The sequence below is a fragment of the Hemicordylus capensis genome, chromosome 1, assembly GCF_027244095.1.
Source record: "Hemicordylus capensis ecotype Gifberg chromosome 1, rHemCap1.1.pri, whole genome shotgun sequence".
In the NCBI taxonomy this organism is placed as follows: Eukaryota; Metazoa; Chordata; class Lepidosauria; order Squamata; family Cordylidae; genus Hemicordylus; species Hemicordylus capensis.
In genome coordinates, this window is record NC_069657.1 from 210006881 (window position 1) to 210027127 (window position 20247).

Here is a 20247-nt window from a genome sequence, read left to right on the forward strand (position 1 = left end):
TACTAGACTTTGAAAGTATGAATATTACTGTGTATATTCCTGTATTGGATGGGCAGAATCTATAGACCTGAATAACATTTGGATGGTATGAATAAGTGTCACCAGATGGAAACCCAAATGTCCTATACTCAAAAAATGGGTTCAGAGAACTGAATGATATAAAATACATTTCTTCTAGACAGCATACACGGTTCTGCTGCCTCAGTCTATGATTCCTAAATGCATGCTAGACCAGCAGGTTCCTTCAGAGGTTAGTAGCAGTGCATGCAGGTAGCCTGTTGTACATGAAATGAGATCACTTGGAAGAGTCATAGAAGGAGGAGAGTGTCATGCTTTACTTTAGCAAAGTAAAGGCCAATATATGAATGACGGAATGAAGCAAGTACGTGGTGTGATGGGACACAAAATGGACTAGCTTATTGGAAATTGACAAGAAGCCCATGATATAATTGCAATGAGCAACAATGGGGAAAGAACACACACATCCCGCCCCCCCCCCCAAATAGAAGTCAATTTATTGATGCATTTGTTTAATCTTACCAATGAAATGACGACCTTGTTATGTGAACTGTGGATGGATTCCATGCTTGATCCTTGGTAAATAGGAATAGTTGGAGATGCACATATGATCACATGGTGGGATGAAAGACAAATCATCAGGATAGAATTAGCTCAGTTAAATAAAATAATGTTGCTTATGAGCAAATACTTCAGTTGTCAACAACGGATGACATCTTGACTAAATTACTTGATGGAAGTCCTAGTGAAATCCTTTAGAACAAATCCTGAATAGTACTATTGAGTAGCTTAGCCTGTATGTCAGCCATTGGGTTTAATATGCTTACAAATCAATCAACTAAGCTTGGGTGCCGGTAACCAATATTGGCCCAGTAGCAATTCATTTATTTCACTTAGCTGAATCACTTCTGTCCAGATCTTTCTCTATACTGGAGGTTGTTTGTCTTTCATCCTACCATGTAATCATGTATAGGCCTCTACCCATGTTTATCAGGGATCATTTCTCCTTGCCCCTAGTAAATCACTATCTGACTTTTTGTCCCTATTTTCCCTTTTGATGAAATTTGCGGGATAGTGCACTAGAGTGAAACAGCTTCCTTTCCACTCACCCCACCAGCCAAATATTCAATCAGTCTTTATTGGTACAGTCACAGACCAGCAAATACTTAGCCAGATAGTAAATACTGCTGGGTGTATTCGAGTTTCAAGTATTCTATACGTAATAGAAGCTGCTTCAATGTGAGATTAAACATTCTATTCAACTTCCATTTTAAATTATGAAAAGGAAACTGTAAGGCCAGTTTACTAACATATCTGTCAGAAACTAATGCAAGACAGGCAACTGCAGTGATGCAATACTGTGAACTGCAGGCAGAGCCTTTAGCCATTTGTAATAGTGGATGGGGACTAACTATTGGTGTTATATAAATATACAAATGTACCCCTATTTCCATGCATGAAATGTTGAGAGGGCATGTTACCATGACACTGTATCTGTTCTTCTCCAAATCGCCCCGTGTTCTCAGGAAGATTTGGAGACCTATAACATTTACTAATGTTATGGCCTTTGAAATGCTTGAATGAAAGAGTTAGTGTTGTATATCAAATTACAACTAATATTTCTGTTGATATTAATAGTGAATTGGATTCACAGAGCATGAGAAGGAGGATGCTCATAACAGGAGACTTCTCAACCCCCCTTTTTCTGTGCGTTCACCTGCCCCCGCCCCCCACAAAGCCATTCCTGACTAAGAGACGGAGGACCTTCAGAAATAGGAAGGGATCTGATAATATCCAGCAGAAACAATTTCCCCCCCCCCATAACCCTCAGGAGCAACTTTTAGGGAGAGGCAGAGGTGGCTGCACTGGGGAGAGGGGACGGAAAAATGCCCTTCCAGCAGATTCCTTCTGCTTGTGCTTCTCTGGTCCCATTGTCTTTGCAATGGTTAGCATCCATAGCAATGCTTGCACCAGTCATTTCCATCACCCCCCATTCCTCCATACAGCCCCCAGAGCCTCCCCGAAAAGCTGTTCCTGTGGGTTGAGGGACCCTTGGTTATGGAACAGGATGTGATGTGGGCAAGGCCAGTCCTTTCATGAGGCAAAGTGAGGCAGTCGCCTCAGGCAGCAGATTACTGGAGCATCAACAGTGGCAAGATGCCAGCCTTCATTGGACAAATCTGACTCTTGCAAGCTTTGCAAGGCTGCTATCCTTGCAAAGCATGCAAGTATGAGGAGAGAAGAGGAGGCTGCTGGCAACCTTCCCTCCTCCTTGCCCCACATGCCATTTTCAATACGTGTAAGGGCTGGTTTTGAAAGGGAGCTTGTCCCCACCAGGGATGTGGTGCAAGCCAGCATTTAGGGCTCAGATGCCTCTTGGGCCCACACCTGAATGTGGGTGGTTACAGGGGGAGGAACTCACTTTCCAGGAATCCTTTCCTCCCTCTGCAGCCAATCATGTCATATCATGCACCGTTGCTGAGGACCCCTCAGCCCTCACAAATTGGCACATATAACATTGAAATATTTCATTAATTATCCTATTTAGACATGCAGTATTTCTTTCTTTCCTAAATAACACCAGCATCTTTATTAGTAGCACGATATCAGTGACAGAGGTTGCTGCTGATGTTGAAACGATTGGGAATAATGCCAGAAAATTTCAGTTACACCATTTAAAAAGGATTGTTTTTCCATGTGTTTACGGTCCATGAGTTACATAGAAAATGAATGAATGAATGAATGAATGAAGATGGTACTCTGTCCTCCTTAATGCTCTCACAGTCTAAAAGCATAAAGTAGATACCAGCAACAGCCACTGAAGGGATGCTGTGTTGGGGTTGATAGATACTATGCTTCTATAAATGCTCTTTCTTTTAAACAAATGAACTTAAATGTGACATATGGTTTTAAAACTATTGTGAGCAGAAACAACCAAGAATATAACTGAACACACTTCTGTTGTATGCAGTTTTTAATTTGTTCATGGAAATACAGGAGGATTTTCCCCCCTTTTGCTGTGTGTGCCTGTCTGTTTTCCTGCCTACTTACTTGCCTTCCACCAACAATTTGCAGATATACTTTTCTAAATACATAGGATCGAGCTGTTGCTGAAACTGTTCAACATTTTGTGCCATGTAAGAACTGATGCAAAATACAATTTTAAAACATTCAGAATCCCATTTTGCTTTCTGTGCTTCTACTAATCAGAATCTCTAGTAGGAAACTTTGCTGTTCATATCAGATCATGGGATCTAATTTGTCAATGAAATATGTGTACTGGGATAAACCTGTTTGATAGAGTTCTCATTTTTAATTTACTGATGCTCATCAAAACATCTAACATTTAGGGTTGCTCTCTTTTTCTTTTCCAGTTGTCCAAGGAACATGTTCCCACCTTGGCCAAATGTACGCTGACCGAGACGTCTGGAAACCAGAACCATGCCAAATCTGTGTTTGTGACTCAGGATCTGTTCTTTGTGATGAAATTGTCTGTGACGACCAAGAATTAGAATGTCTCAATCCAGAGATTCCATTTGGAGAATGTTGCCCAGTTTGTCCACAACCATCAACGCCTGTAAGAACTTGTTTAAATTTACTGTGTTGTGGTGAAGCCCATATATTGTATATTACTTTTGCTTCAAGGCCAACTCTCACATGACCTCAGAGACTTAAAACACATGGGTGGAAGAGAGCTCAGTGCAGCTTGAGCCTGACTGAGGCCTGCCATTAATGGTAGCTTAGCTAGTTGCTACATATCAGTTAATAAATAGTTGTTTGAGGGTTTTTTTCCCCTTCTCCACTGCTGTTTCCTAACCTAAAATAAATTACAGCCTGATCACAATACCAACTAAATTTCAGTTCAAGTCACTGTGATCCTAATGACTTCATATTGGCCTACAAATAATTATTTGGAGTGTTAGAGAGAACAAAATAATATGAGAAAAAAGAAAAACCATCTAAAGCCACTCCCCACAATCAAGTAGGCCATTTCTCAGAGGCCCTGGAAGGTTCATTTCCTCCCTTTTTTGTACATTTAGCAGGGACCTCTGCACTTCCTGAGCTGATAAATGTTTAGTGTTTGAAGTGCCAGAACACACTGCAAGAGATTGCAACCATTGTCAGCCAAATGTAAACAAGGAAGTCTCACAGCAATCTCCCAAGGAAGTCTGTTCTCACTAGACTTCCAGAGATGCCTCAAACTGTTTTGAGCATATAAAATTAATCTGGGCTTGTTCTTCATTAGAATACAAATGAAGCCTGACAAGTACTATGAATACCTGCTTAAGCCAAAAGTGCTGGATCCAAAGAAACTAAACTCTATCCCAAGAGAAAGTCAGCTCTGTCTACAACTGACATAGCCAAAATTGAACTGGAACCTTCCCATAGCCTGTGGATGCTTGGAACCAAGTTCCTGTCCAGTCCTTAGCTCTTAGCTCACACCAAGATCTGGACCAAGAATGAACTTTTCATAAAATGGCATATTCTCCATTTTATAAATGAAAATTATTTCTCCCTTCACATGGTTTTTGTTGGATAACCACTAAAATCCTTTTGTTATACATCAACATTTCTCAGATTTTTTTTTTTTTTGGCGGCATCATAATACTATGATAATTTTTACTACCAACAACAACAACAACTAGCTGGGCAGAGCATCTGTACATCTAGTTCTCAGCTTTCTTCTCCCCACACTTTCTTCTCCCCCACTTTCTTCTCCCCCTTTCCTTTACCCTCCCCCATCCGCTGCTTTCTCCTCCCCCACCCCTGACTGCTACTTTCCTTTTCCCAGCCCCGGACGCCACTTTCCTCTCCCTGCCTATTGGCCTGCACTTTATTTTCTCCACTGCCACTTTCCTCTCCCCTTCCCAGCAGCTCAGGATTAGTGATGGTTATGCCTTAGAGAGATGTAGTAGTAGTAGCAGCAGTAGTAGTAGTAATGGAGTATTCTTTAAAATAAAGTTGGCTCAAATTGCTACCTCTTATTAGAATGAAAGTAAATTCCTTTGGATCACTTTGAGTTCTCATGTCATTATTTTCATTATTTTCCATCTTAAGATAAACCCCAAGAACAGTGACCTTTCTAGCATAGTTTCACCACTGCTTTTACCTTCATCGTGTGATGGGGCTGTACCAGGGGTGTAGATATAATTGAGTGGTTGGGGTCAATGAACCTGGGGGCCCCCAGCTCCTGAGCCCCCCCCCAGCTCCTCCCCTCCCTATTTTCTTCATTATCTCCCTCACTCCTAGGGGCAGCCAGGGAGAGGGACAAACATGGGCCCCCTCTCCCCTAGCTATGCCCTTGGACTGTACAAAGCAGCCCCAATTAGATTCAGGGGATGCCTTGGCACTGGCGGGTCCCCCTAATTCAATTCCACTTCACCTCAGACCAGCTCAAACTGAAGCTTCAGTTCAAGGTCAAAGCTTCATATCTCCAGCTCTTGCTACTCACTTGATCCTTGTAGATACTTAAAATGCATGGACAGGAGACAGGCTGGCTCTATTTTTTCTGCTTATCTATGCATGGCAAGGGGACAGTGTCTTCTTTGGGATCATTTTCAAGTGGGTCCTGCAAGTGGGGTATTTTTTTACACTTCTTCCTCTTCAGTCTTAGGAGGGGAACTGGATTTCCTAGGAATTATTGAGGGCATTCCCATGCTCAGCCTAACCCAGGCTAGGGCAGCCCAGCCTTGGTTAGGCTGCATGTGTGAAGTGCCAGGAATGAGGTCACTCCCACTACTGGACCAAGCTCCACTTTCAAACCTGGCATTTAGCCGAGGTTAAGCAAACCAGACATCTGGGCAATTGTCGCCAGGTTAAACAGCTTCCCCCCGGCCCACCACCATTTCCGGCAGCAAGCCAGGGGAGAGGAATGGCCGTGCCAAGCGCGGCGGCTGTTCTCATGAGAGCAGCTGCCATGCTCGTGCCCTGGGGCACCCAGGGATAAGGTGGGGGGTCCTCCCTCTCCCAGCATCTCCCTTTGTCACACTACTGCTCATGTAGGTGTGTGGTGCAGTGGAGGGGAGAACGGTGGCTGCTTGTCTGCTGGGAAAGGCAGGCAAGCTCTTGCCTTCCCCGCAGCCCACCCGCTCTCCTCGGCGAGGTCGAATGCACAGCCTCATAGTCTTTTCAGTACATACTACAATCCCCAGGAAGCCCTATGCCTTTCTTGGGACCCAAAAGGAAGAAGTTGAAAACCTCACTTCTGGAAATCATTTTAAAATGACACCATGGAAAATGCTATCTCCTCCTCACACTCAGATAAAAATAAAAACCGTTTGAGGCTGTTCTCACAAGGAGCCAAAACTGGGCTAGAGCAGCTAAGCCATCCACCCAGCAGCGAGTGGGGAAAGGGGCCAAGGAGGATGGCTGAGAGCAGCCACAGCCGCTGATCGTGCCCTCCGTCCCTCCCGCTCCCCATCGCGTGCTGCTCTGCCACCGCCAGACAGATATGGAGCATCACTGAGCCCGGCCAGTGGGAGTAAGATGGGCCAGCCAGAGCTGGGAAGGCAGGCAGGAGTCAGCCCAGCCCAGCCCAGCCGCCTCTCCCCCTGAGTGCCTGGAGGGCTGACTGCAGTCCCCACCAGTAACTTGGAGGCTACCAGGCTTGGTTCTCAGATTGGGCTTGGCCAAATTTGAAAGTGCTGCTGCTCCCTCCCACCCCGGTCAGCAGATTGTTCACCCTCACTGCTCGCCTCCCCCCTGCCTTCCCCGCCTATTATTATGGCCTCTGGCATTGAATTTTATTTTATTTTTAATCGCCAGAATCGCTTGCACAAGGCTGCAATGATGAAATACATTGTTTTGGGACAGCGCTTCCCCCTGCTGGTGGATTAGCGCAAGACAGCTGAGAAATTTAAAAAGAAGAAGAGGTTGACACGTCACCTCGTCCTGCAACTCCATTGGCCCAAATGCAGCAGGAGGAGGGGCAGATAAATGTGTTTCAAGGAAAATATGGACACTTCCTGCCCTGTAAACACGTTGCAGTGGATGCAAAATATGAATGGCCATCAGCCTACAACGAAGCATTAAACAACCCTTTACTCTTAGTTTTAAATGGTTGCACTATTATGTCACACTTTGCAATGCTTTAACTGTTGCAAATCTCATAGTCCGGAAAATGCCTAGGAGCAGCACAGTAGAGTGGCTTGGCAGCTGGACAGACGAGCAGTTCTTAGGATATCTGAGGAGCCAGCAGCAAGGAAAGCAAGCCACAGATACCAGGCAAGAGCTGTGAACTGTGAAGGAACTGCTGGGGGCGGGAAACACAAACTGAGGGCTTAAGGAAGAGCCAGGAAGTCTCCGCCCTGTTCAGCCTTTTATTCATTCATTCGATTTCTATACTGCCCTTCCACAAATGGCTCAGGGCGGTTTACACAGAGAAATAATAAATAAATAAGATGGATCCCTGTCCCCAAAGGGCTCACAATCTAAAAAGAAACATAAGATAGACACCAGCAACAGTCACTGGAGGTACTGTACTGGGAGTGTATAGGATTTCCTTTCACAGCTGGTCCTAGTTCTGTCTCCTCCTCCTGAAAAGACACCCCTCTACCTTCCGAGATGACCCTTCCACCCATAAGCACCAAGCTGCCAGTTGGGCATTTTGTCATTGCAGTTGCAGTTTTGTAGGCAGCACTTCTGAGGATCAGGTGGTGACTATGGTGCCTCTCCTCTGTGGGCTGGGTCCTGAACCTCTAAGGCAGTGGTTCCCAACCAGGTTTCTTCCAGATGTTGCTGAACTACAACTCCCAGCAACACTAGCCACAATAAATAGTAGCTGGGGATGCTGGGAGTTGTAGTTCAGCAACATCTGGAGGAACCCTGCTTGGGAACCACTGCTCTAAGGTATGGTCCATCATGGGAGTAGCCTTGCCCTGATGGTCTAGAGGACTGTGGGCCTCAGAGGTGGCCTCAAGCACAGAGGGAGTATCAGACTCCGGGATAGCAGCTTGGTTAGCCATAAGTTCCTATTCCCATGACTCCTCAGAGTCCTGGGTCAAGGTGATCTCTGACAAATGGTATCTATTGTAAACAGTACATTGAATACCAGTGTACATTATTATGAAGAAAATGAGTATTACTACTACATCTACATCAAGATATGTTATGCCTTACAGACTTAAACAGGCAAACATATATTTTACTTGCAATCTAAGAGCAAGTTAGGGGGGAAAGCTACCCAGGTTTTCCTCCTATCTTGCTTCCACACAACCGAAAATTGGGAGCACACACAGCTCCCAAACCTTGGTAGAACACAGTGTGTGAATGATCTCTAAGACTCCTTTTATTTCAATAGAGTTGCTCTTTGCAAAAACAGTGTAAATCAGGAGTTGGGTCACTATGGCCACAGCCTAATGCAAGACAACTATGGTGGAAGCAGCAACCATGCCATTGAAAGAAATGTGTAAATCGGGTCTCAGATAACTGTAAAATATGCATATACTGTTAAATCCAACAATGTTGCTTTATTGCTCAAATACATAGGGCCCTGTGTCCATTTTGTACCCTTGATCTTCACTGGTTTGGGAATATAAGCACTTCTAAAACTTAGACCTATTCTCTTCACTCCCACACAAGTAAATAGAAATCATATGGATTTCCCTGTGCTTTTCCTAGATGCACAGTGCTGATAGGTATTGAAAGGAACTACGCTCCTTTTACAAACTCTTGTCAGAAACTTAACACAACTTTATGTTTATGTAAAGAGTAACATATCATTTATGTTTGTATTTACTTTTATTGCTTAAAATGTGCTTATTTCTGCATATATTTTCTTCTAGGATCCTTCTTCCAATCCTCCTAGACCTGATGGCCCGGGCCCCAGGGGAGATCCTGTAAGTTCAATCAAAGCATAAAGAGATATCCTCATGTTAATTTTAAAAAGACAGCCAGAGAATCTCAATGCCCCAAAATATTCACACAACAATTTTTGTGTTGTGTGAATATTTTGGGGCATTGAGATTCTCAAAACTCTGAGGTTTTGAAAAAGCTGCACTCAAAGGGGCACCAAGCTCTTTAAATGCCAAATGTTCATTTTTGTTTGGAGAACTTCTCCAATGGTCACTTGCCTAATCTTCACCATCATCTATCAGCAACCAGACCAGCGTAAAGGGGAAAAAAGCAAATTAATCCCCCCTTTTAGTATAGTTTTGCTTTTTTAAAATTTAACCCCTTTGTTTTGGAACTGCATAGAACACAAATCAATTGTAAGGATTCAGGTGCCCCTGGACAAACTAAAATATTCTTTCTAAAACAAAAAAGTGAAGCCTGCAGAATTCTAGATACTGTCCAAACAAGCCCCAGTAAAGCTTCTCCAGCCAAACAACTCAGCACTTCATTTAGCAAGAGCTTTATTGCAAGTCTTGTAGCCACCTCAAATTCTTCTTGCCAGTCAACCATAAGGTAATGGTCAAATTCTTTGAACCTCCAAAATACTTTCTCCAAGTTCCATTGGCAGTTTAATGTGCATTGCAATTGCACTGAGCTCTCAAACATATCTAGAAGAGAGTCCATTTCAAAAGACAGAAGGATATCTGGAAGTTCAGTTTGCATTTCCTGACTTTTTGGGGAATGACTGACTCATTTCCAAGCTAATCTGAAGTGAGCATAGGAGAACTCACACATCTCTATTAGTATTAAATTGTCTATGTACAGGGGGTGCTTTTGGATGGAGAGGCATAGTTAATCCTGTCTGTGTAGATCAGGCCTGCTCAACTTAGGCCTCCCTAGCTGTTTTTGGACTACAGCTCCCATAATCCTCAACCACAGTAGCCAATAGCCAGGGATTATGGGAGTGGTAGGCCGACATCTCCAGGACAGCCAAAGTTGAGCAGCCCTGGTGTAGGTGAGCTGTTTTCACTTTTATAACATAGTATTCTAGTTCTCTTACTCAGAAAGGGATTGAGCATATGACACATGGCATTCTTTTTTTTCCTCCCCACACTCTTAAAAAAAAATGTTCAGGGTCCACCTGGAACTCCTGGAAGAAATGGTTCACCTGGCCCACCTGGCCCACCTGGCAGTCCTGGTCAACGTGGTGAGCCTGGATACTGTCAAAATTGCCCCAGTGTCAGTGGAGGACTAGTAAGTATTTTCATTTTGCTCTGAATGTATTGCTGTAATATCCAGCAGAGGAATGCTATACATGTAGTATACTTGCCTGCATGAGTCCAACATTACATGCAGGAGGCAATAGTAGTTTGAAAAAACAAAGGTGGGTGAGACTTGGAAAGGGTGGCTATGATTTGTGTACTATTTGGTTATGTTATCTTATTATTTAGTTGTGTTATAATTAAAGTCTTTGTTTTGTACTTATGGTCTCTCTTGCTTAACCTGCTACATTGTATTACAATGTTGGTACAGCAAGCAGGATGACAACAGGGAGCTTAAAAAGAACGTTCAGGGATAGAAGAAGGTGCAGGTGGAGAGAGGCCCATGGGGATGATGGACTCACTGACTATGACTATGCCTTATTATACTGCGGTTCTGAGAGCAGCTGAGCCTGAGCGGCTTCACTGAGGGCATGCAAAGCATCTTTAACTTCTGTTAACTGACTGAGAGTCAATGACAGGAAATGGTTTTGGGACCCCCGACAGGGCCTGCCAAAATGGAAGTTAGGGTTTGGGGCCCTGACCAAAAAAGGGCAGCACAGGCTATTTTCCAAGGATTGAAGGATTTTGACTTTACCACCATTAGTGATTATAAGCATGCTGTTTTTGCATGCTTCCAGAAAATGAATGAGACTTTGAATATATTGAATTATTATTATTATTTATTTGATTTCTATACCGCCCTTCCAAAAATGGCTCAGGGCGGGAGTAACATATTCAAGTTGAAAGTGTTGCTAGGGAAATAGATTACTTAACCTATTTAATAAATTGGCTGTTTAATGCTAAATCACTCTTGGAAATACTACTAAAGGATCAGGCAATCCCTGGTGTGAAAAGCCCAGTCCTCAAGAGGGCATTGTGGCTCAGTAGGCATTATAGATCTCAGGAAACCTTTGCATAATTTAAATAGATGGGTCTACAGCTATATGAGAAGACTACAAGAAGCTCCTCCTTCAGTTCTCCCCCTTCCTATCAGCTAATGGATTTCTTCCCAGAGGCACCTGCATCATTGCAAGTGCCTATAGGAGGAGGCCCATTGGCTGATGGGGAGAAAGAAGACAATATGGGTCTCTTGGCCTTGAGATGCCTCTTACTGCTTTTTTCTCACTGTATAAGACATAGTGGCTTTGTAAATTCTGCAGTTTGTAGTTTTATAGTATTAGGTTTTGGGGTTTTTTTCATAGTTAAATATATGCCACAGTCTTATTGTAGGGCAGTATTGGGCTAATAGCAATATTTTAGCTGTGATGTTATTTTTAGCTTATGATGTTATTTCTCTGCCCATGCCCTTGTATGCTTTTTGTTATTGTGCTGGTCTTGGACCTTAATGAACATTGATTGATTGATTGATTGATTGGGTCTCTTGGCCAAAAGATGTCATCACTGCTGCCTTAATGCTCTACATCTACAACCTGTAGCACGGTTATTCTCTTTCCCTTACTGCCCATTTTTCCTTCCTGCCACTATGGTTCCTACATTTCCCACATAAGGTTTGGACCACCTCAAAAATGTGAGTTCATTATCTCTAGCTACCAAATCAATGTATGATCCCTAGGGAAATGTGCCCCCCCCCCCCCGTGGGCAGTTCCACATCACAGGGATTCAGAACTTGACCTGGCAATAGGAGCAAAGCAAACATGGACATTGCTTAACAACCTTGTTATTGCACCATAACAAGTAATTAGCTAGTGCCATCACTGCAAGGACCACTCTTCGTCTCATTACTATGTGGGTGTAGTGAGCTCAAAGGGGAGCATCTTCTCTCCTGGTCTGAGGAAGCCTCTTTCCTTCCTTCACAAGCTTAAGGTTGTATTGTGCCATGTAGGAGGCTTTCCCCCTCCAGCTGAGTGGCCAGATTTGGCTCTTTTAAAGCCAAATTCTGGCTTACGGCCCATTTGACCCACGAGTATACCCCTTAGGTTCTGGCAACCTTGCCCTCCAGGTCTGGTGGCTGAGGACCTTTCTTCAAGTGTTCCCTGTCTGCTACCCTTCTCCTCCACCCCTCTCTACTGCTTAAGTTGGCTTGGGGACATGTCCCAATATCTTGGGTCTGGATGGAAAGGGTTGCAGCTGGGTCCAGCCCGACCCAAGCAGCTCTCCCTCCTCCCTAGCCTCCCCTTCAGACATGGAGCTCATAAGTGTGGTTGAAGCAGTGCTGCATAGGCATCGCCCTTTGGTGTGCTTGTTAAAGGGGCCTGGGGATCACAGGGAACCTAATGTGAGGCCCTTAGAGGGTATATTTTGCTGCCATTTCATTCTATTCTCAAGCTGCTTCTTTCCGAACATGAGGCAGAAGGAGGAGATGGAAATGGGCCAAGGTTTTTTTTATTTTCACCTGCCTAGGAGTAATGGCTCAAAATACACACTTAGGTTCCCAAGCCATATTTTGACCAGCCCTGTGAGAGCAATTTGACAGCAGTAGCATATCTAGCGCAAAGGGAGTTAACCAGCTGTTTTGGCCAGTCAGCTGGAGGCATGAAGATGTGTTATATGTCTTCAAGTTAGGATAGCATTTCCATATATAGTAAAGTTGGTGGAGCTGCAGAGAGTTGTCTGCTTCTCATTATGTACTTGTCTGTCTTGTTTGCTGTTCCAAGTGTATATGTTGCTTACCTGTTTATTTGTAATGGTGACTTCTCTTTTAACTTTCCTGTTACAGCCTCAGTATGATACCTATGATGTCAAGTCTGGTGGACTTGGAGGAGGAGGATATCCTGTAAGAAAATAACACTCTCTCTTCTGGTTAATGAGTGTATTCTTTAAAACAGATTTTTCCCCCCTTTTTGTTCAGATTCTCTATTGAATGAATACTATTGAGCAGTTACTACCTAGGAATTTAACAAGTTCTAAAACATCATTTTTCTAGGAAACATTACTCTGGATTCTAATCTAAAGAATTCTTTGAAACTTTTCAGTAATTACCCTATTGGACAGAATTCTCTTTCCTCAATGCAATATCAGCTGATAACAGATCAATACACTCACTGTTCTCATATTAAAAATTCTTTTTACTTAATTTTCTTATTGACAGCTACCCAAACTCTCTCAGTAAGGATGCTGAAATCACTAATTGGGCACAGTACAAGCTTTTTGGTTTCTTATTATTTTGATGTAATATTGCTCTAATGAAACTTCTTCACTAAAATCTTTGTCAGAGAAGAGACATTACTGTAATGTTCTCTTCATATGCAAAGTATGCAAACAAATCATTTTCTTACTAGTAGTTAATGGGCACCTAAAATTCTCAAGTAGAACAATATTGACTTAATTGAATGGAACATAAGCTTAGAATAGGGGTGCAAATTTGGGGATCAGGCTGGTACTCTGCATATTTTGTGACAAGGGCTGTTGATCATGCACTAGACTGCTGAAAGTGCAGTCTAATATTATATATATAATATTATATTATATATATAAATATTTTTAACATATTTATATTCTGTATATTCTTCCCTGCATATCATCCTCATCATCATCCTCATCAACATCATCAACATCATTTTTCCACCTTGTCTGTTATTACTAATGTGCTCATTAATCATCACATTCATTCCTCTTCTGTTCCTCACAGGGTTTGTTTTCTCTCTCTCTCTCCTTTCAGTTCATTTTTTTCATAAATGCATTCATCCTTTAATTCATCCATCCATTTCCAGTTCCTTTTTTTACCCTTCACAGTTTCTGTCATTTACATTCCGCTGCTTGGCTTCTTCAGATGTGCTGAACCAGAGACAGAAAAAGAAATACCCTCCATTTTATATGTTTGGTTGCTACATTGCTTGTGGACTTTTTTTGTTTGGCTTATAGTTTGTTTGTCTGACATGTACTGTAGAAACGCTCAGAGTTTCCTTGGATGTTGTCCATCAGTAGATTACATGACACAGAAAAATGTTGTCATGTCCACAATCCTGCATTTGACATTTACAATCCTGATGCAGCAATTGTTAAGCTCTATCACCTGCAAACATTATTTCAATGTAGGAGCTAGATCTGTCCTTTAAACCACCAGTCCCCCTTCTGCAATTGAATTAATGGAATAGCACATTGTGCCACGTATGCAAGAGCTCCACGTATATCTATTGATATGCATGCAGCCCACTGGATTGGGATAACTGTAACTGATCACATGTTAGTTACCATAGCACCTGCATGTCTCTTGATATGCTTCTACAACGTTAAACCTAAAATTCTATGACACACAAGCCCAATTCCCATGTTATGCTCAATGCATGTACAATCTGTGTACAGTATATGCACGTACAGCTATTCAGACATCATGTTAAACTCACATACAGTAGTACACTTTACTGTATGTATTTGAGGGGGCCTGTACCCAGATTCACTTTAAAAATAAACACCTGTACAGTCATTCACACAAAAACATGTAGTTGTCTACGGACACTTGTATGCAAGTACAATATGATGTCTGAATAAGGCCACAGTGAATCCTCCATTAGTTATGAAGATTTTGTTGCATGCTTCTGGCTACATAAGGACAATGATTAACTTGTCTTCTTGAGAACAAAATCATCTTTAATTCAAGCAAGCAATATGTGTTTTCCATGCTAGTGATTAAATATGGGGTATTTCTTTATTAGTGCATCTTTCCATCTTTGGTTTATTTGTGTTATTATTATGCATCAGTTTAGATTTTATGTATACTTAGAGACATAAAATTGAAGTTGATCTTTTAACTTCTCATAACACTTACAAATTTGTATTATCTTTCTCATGTATGTTAAAAAAAAACCCCAATCCTAATATGCTAAAAAAAGTGATTTTCAAAACCTAAAGAAAACGTTAACACATGAGCATAATCAACACACAATTTAGATCTTCTTCTTCATCACTCACTTTAAAAAAATATGTTTCATACAGGAAGATTCATACCATCATGTTTTTTCATGTGATGATTACAACCATCACAAGATAGACTTACATACCACTGTAATGGGTATGCAAACAGTACCATCTGCACAATTTCATGTTATTTTTTCTATGCATTCTGATTTAACACTTCATCCACATGCCACATAAGTGGTCATGAAACAATGGGAATAAACCATCTTGGCTTAGAATTTTGGGGGATCCAACTGACTTAAATTTGGTTTCTTTTCCCCCCAGCTAGGACCAGTCTATCTAGCAATGTTTATTGCCCAACATCCTGACTAATAATATAGGCATATTATGTGAGATTCACCCATGCTGCTGCAGGCTTCCTGTCTACTGCAACACAGGCGCTTGCACTGGTAGGGGAAATTCCACTGATCTTCCCTTTCCCTGGTGGAGCCCTGTGCCTCACAAAAATATGTTTCTGAGGGCTGCATGACACAGAATGCTACCTGGGGACGGGAAGATTGGGAAAAATGGCCCTACCCACCCACTCCCTGCACACGCACGATTGGGACTGCTGAATATTCAAAGCCTTCAGCAACATGGGTTCGTCTCACATAGCGTGTCTGCCTGCATCGTTAGAATGTCAGCTACTGTATATGAATTAACATAAATTAACATATTGTTATAAATTAACATTTTGTTATTTTGCAACTGCAAAATACATTACCTATTGTAGATCATTAAGTGTATGAACTGCTTTATGGAATTTCTTAGTGGAGCTGCTCTTGGCACTGTTACATATTTTTTGTACTATGGAGTATAAAATCTAAATAGAAATTCTTACCAGTATGTTTCCTGTGCTGCTGTTAGTACCATTTATGCTTAACTAATGAAATATATATGTCCTGCCTTGTGAAATATGCTTTTATCTATGTTATAAGTCGCAGAATACCTTTCCAGTGCTCTGAAATATATGATGTGTCTTTTAATTCATAGATAAAAAATTCCATTTGTCAGAGCATTTATTTATTTTTGTTTAATGTGATTTATATGAAACTAGATACTAGGATGGTGCTGAAATTTTAAAAGAAAAGAAAAGAACTTTAAAACAAATTTTAGGCTTCCTCCTAAAGCATAATATTTGAGAAGTTTCAAGAGAAACCAAATGAAAAATTTCAGGGGGCTCCAAACATTCCTAAATGAAATTCTTTCAAGAGTGACATGATGTAATCATGTCATTTAGTCCCAGACAGCATCTCTGGCTGCTGCATTTTGAACCAGCTGTAGTGTCTGGATGCTCTTCAAGGGTAGCCTCATATGTAATACGTTGATGTAATCCTGCTCAGCTATCACAAGATTATAGATAACTATGGCCAGATAATCTCTTTCCATGCCACACCAGCCAAAGCTGTCAAAAGCAGCTGTGAGCTTCTGATGCTGCTTGAGCATTCCACAATAAAACTGGATCATGCAGCATCTTCAGGCTGTGTGAACCTGGACCTTAAGTGGGAGGGTAAGTCCATCCAGAGCAAGGTGAACACCATTTCATTGAATTGATAGGACATTCAACAACAGTCCTTCTGTTTATCTGCACTGAGTTGCAGTTTATTAGACCTCATCCAGCCCATTAGCTCTAAGCTCCTAATTCAGGATATCTACTACACCCGGGTCCAGTGTAAAGGAGAGTTACATATCATCAGTATATTGATGGCATCAAGCTTCACCCACAGTTACCTTTCTGTGGGGTTTTATGCAGATGCTGAATAGCATGGGGGCAATATAGACCTCTAAGAAAATCATAGTTTGGTGACTTCTAGTCCAGCTTTCCTGCTCAGTGGAGGAAACTGCTACATTATTATTTGCTTTTTGTGGCACTGGTCCTTCTTACTGAAATATGAACGTAGGAAGCTCCCATTCATATGTGGCCTCCATTGCTCATGGAAGAGCTGCTAACAGAGATGCTGATGTGGGATGTAGAACTGTTGAGTTCTGTTAAGGTACATCTGGCCTGCATTTTTCTTAGCCTATTCAAGATATCAAGAAATATTTGTTACAGTTATCTTGTGTTTGTCATCTGCACTTTGCTTCCCTAGAAGCCTTCTAAATAAATGTGATCTGACAGTAATTATATTATCTTGACAATGTATTTTGTAGGGGGCACCTGGGCTTCCTGGACCCGCTGGGCCTCCTGGGCCTCTAGGTCAGCCAGGTCCACCTGTAAGTACAAGTTATCCTTCTGATATATATTTTTTCAGCGTTTAACTGGGTCATAATTCATAACAACCTTGGAATAAGGGTCAAACTAGAGGTTACACAGAAGACACATAGAACAGTATTTCAGCAGTCTTGCTTCAAATGAAAAGCAGCTCTTCATGGCTGCAATCAGCGGTGCTCTTATGCCTGCACTTTGGGGCCAAAGTCCAGGGCCTCCACACCCCTTAGGGACCCCCACATCCTCTTTAGTCCATCCTGGGTGGTGTGGTTGCTGCTGGCTGGCACTGCACCAGGTGGCTGAATGTGATTGTGACCTGCGCTGGGTGCTTTAGAGACAGAGTAGGGAGTGGGGAAAGAAATATGTGGGACGGGAATATGTTAAGTTGTATGTTGAAAGGTTTCTGCTCATGCATATTTGCATAAATATACCTGTTTTTTACATTCTTGTGAGTTCAGTTGCTGTCTGTGCCCTTAAGAACCCATGTGTTAAAAATACTGCATGTGTCACAGGGTGTGTGTGTGTGTGTATGTGTAGGGGACCAATGCTTAACTTGCGGTGGGGGGGCCTCCAGCGGAGGGGAGATGGGCTCCAAAGGCCTTTAGGTTCAGGCTCCAAAATTACCTAGGTGCACCTCTGGCTGCAACAAAGAGGAAAGAATGACAGGTGGTATATTTTCCCCATGGGTGGAAAAGCAGCATGGATTGCTATATAAACAAACAAATAAATAATAATAAATATATTGAATGGAAAACTAAAAAAGAAAGAATTCCCCCAAGCCACTCTTTCTTTGCACCTGATTGCAGCCTTCAAGGGCTGCTTTTCATTTAAAACAAAACAAAAACTAGGAAACTCTTACTTGTGTTTCTCATGTAATGTCTAGCCCTAATTCTGTAATTATTTACAGCTAGAATTTGTCTCATCTCATGGTGCATACACATCTTATATTTTGATTCAGAAATGCAATAAGGCAATTCCTCAAAGCATCATCCAAGAGCAATAGGTGTGCAGAGGAAAGATCTCTGCATGTGCCTTGTTTTGCCCCCTTTGTTTTCAGTCTTGAATTATGGGGGGCAGGGAGTGTCAGAGGGAACCTAATCAGTTTAGCTTTTGTGATAATCTCCTTAGCTACTTTTTTAAAAAGGCTACAGAGGAAACATTATTTGACTAAAATGATACAGGAGTTTGCGGGGTTCAGTTTGCAGATTTCATTAAGGGCTCCCCCAAGTTCCCCCCGCATAATTTGAGCATTCAGTTAAGTCCAACCAAACACTTCTTCAAGGGCCAGGTTTTAGCTGCTTTCTGGAATGCAAGTAGGGAAGGTAAACAAAGAAGTTTCCTTGGGGAAGGGAGGGCATTCCACAGTCTAGACTCTAGCATCAATTTATGTTCTTCAGTTCTCTTATCTCAGTGTCTCAGAAACATTTTACAAATGGAGTGTTTGGATCCATTTGTATTATGGTCCAATAGAGAATGCAGTACATTCTAAGAAATGTGATTTGTCTTGCCTACTAGGGACCTCATGGATACCAAGGCTCTCCTGGTGAACCTGGGCAATCTGGTGCTCCGGTAAGTAACAAGGATTAATGTGCATTGTTATATAATGGGTCTCACAATTTTCTTTTTGCAGATTATCCCTCTGTAAGAAATTGCAGGTCAAATCCTTCCATAATTCCTTAGCAGCATTCATTTTCATTAGACAGAGAAACTATTCACACGCGCATGCAAAACCGGACTAAGGAATCCCAGCCCGGTTTTGTACATGTGGGTGTACTGCCAGGATTGGGCCCAATACCGACAATGCCATGGCAGCAAACCAGCCTCTGGAGCCACCCTCCAAAATGAGCGTTGGAAGAGTGAACGCTCTCCTAACTCCGTTTCTACAATCGTCTGCCAGCCATGGCTCTTTGCAGCCAGGGATGGGTGACTGTGGGGCTCCTGGTCGGCTACGGGGAGGGGGGATCCCCATAATGCACCTCGCACTCGTGCAGTGCATTATGGGGAGGAGGGGTGATGCGTCCGGCACCCTGACCCTCAGAGCTACCAGCAATAACTGGTAATCATCTGGGCGGGTGGATCATCTGTGGGGAAATAAGCTTTTTAAGGCTTCCTCCCCACTAGCCCTCTTGCCCTTGGCAATATTATTGCAGGGTATTACAATAAATTTGGGTAAGGTAAAATTAAGGTTAAAAAAAAAATCTTAGAATGGTAAACATATTAATTAAAGAGTTGCAGCCAGAGGTTTTGATTGTACAGTTAGAAAAGTCTTTCACTATTGAAGGTGCTGAGTTAAAATATCAGGGAAGGTTTTGATAAAAATGTAAAGAGAGCTCCAGCTGATCTCAAGGCTCTCCTGTCTTGTCCACATGCACCTATAGACATTTTGGTCTGCAGTTTTAAAGGGAATATTAAATTGATGGTAAAACAAAAAAAAGCAACACAGTAGTTGTGTGAGGGTGTTATTAGGCATAATACTTGCTTTAAAATATATATCAGCATTATCACTGGACATAGTGTATACTAATATAGTGTAGTTGAATTGGCTGATCAGGACTAAGTTGTTCAGTAGTCTATCCAGGACTTTCTCTTAATTTCAGTAGGATTTCCATTTAGTAATTTACTCAGAATATCAGCCAGTGAATGGAAATCTGGCCGGACTACATTCTCTGAGGATCAAGCTCAGTCCTCATTCACCCATAAAAGTGAATTTCACCACAAAGCTTGAGAATGCAAAGTAAATAATGTCCTACAGAACCATTAGAAGTTAATGATTCACAAGATCCCATTATGTGGAGGACACATTCAAAAGTAATGTCCACCCATGGAGCTGATAGACAAAAGTCATCTCTTGCTAACTTTGATAACACCAAAAGAGGCAATTCAGATGACTAGGATTTTGTTATTATTTTTACTGGACGTTGGCTTTTAAAATAATGTTATAATAGGATCCCTATAATTTTCTTCTCTGAATAGGTCCATTGAAAATGGCTTTCACAAGCACCATGATTTGGTCAATGTGACTTGTCAGTTAGGATGATGACTGCATAGTCCATTACACAGTTACACAGAATT

At 42.0% G+C, this 20247-nt stretch overlaps 1 protein-coding gene across 1 annotated transcript in view; it reads left to right on the top strand.

Annotated features, from left to right (window-relative positions):
* The window catches only part of COL3A1 (collagen type III alpha 1 chain), a 114667-nt gene that overhangs the window by 40540 nt on the left and 53880 nt on the right, over positions 1-20247 (top strand). The window contains exons 2-7 of the mRNA XM_053281462.1: positions 3393-3595; positions 8802-8855; positions 9985-10104; positions 12790-12846; positions 17118-17180; positions 18691-18744. Coding sequence (XP_053137437.1) covers positions 3393-3595; positions 8802-8855; positions 9985-10104; positions 12790-12846; positions 17118-17180; positions 18691-18744 — 551 coding nt within the window. The remainder of the gene's footprint in view (positions 1-3392; positions 3596-8801; positions 8856-9984; positions 10105-12789; positions 12847-17117; positions 17181-18690; positions 18745-20247) is intronic.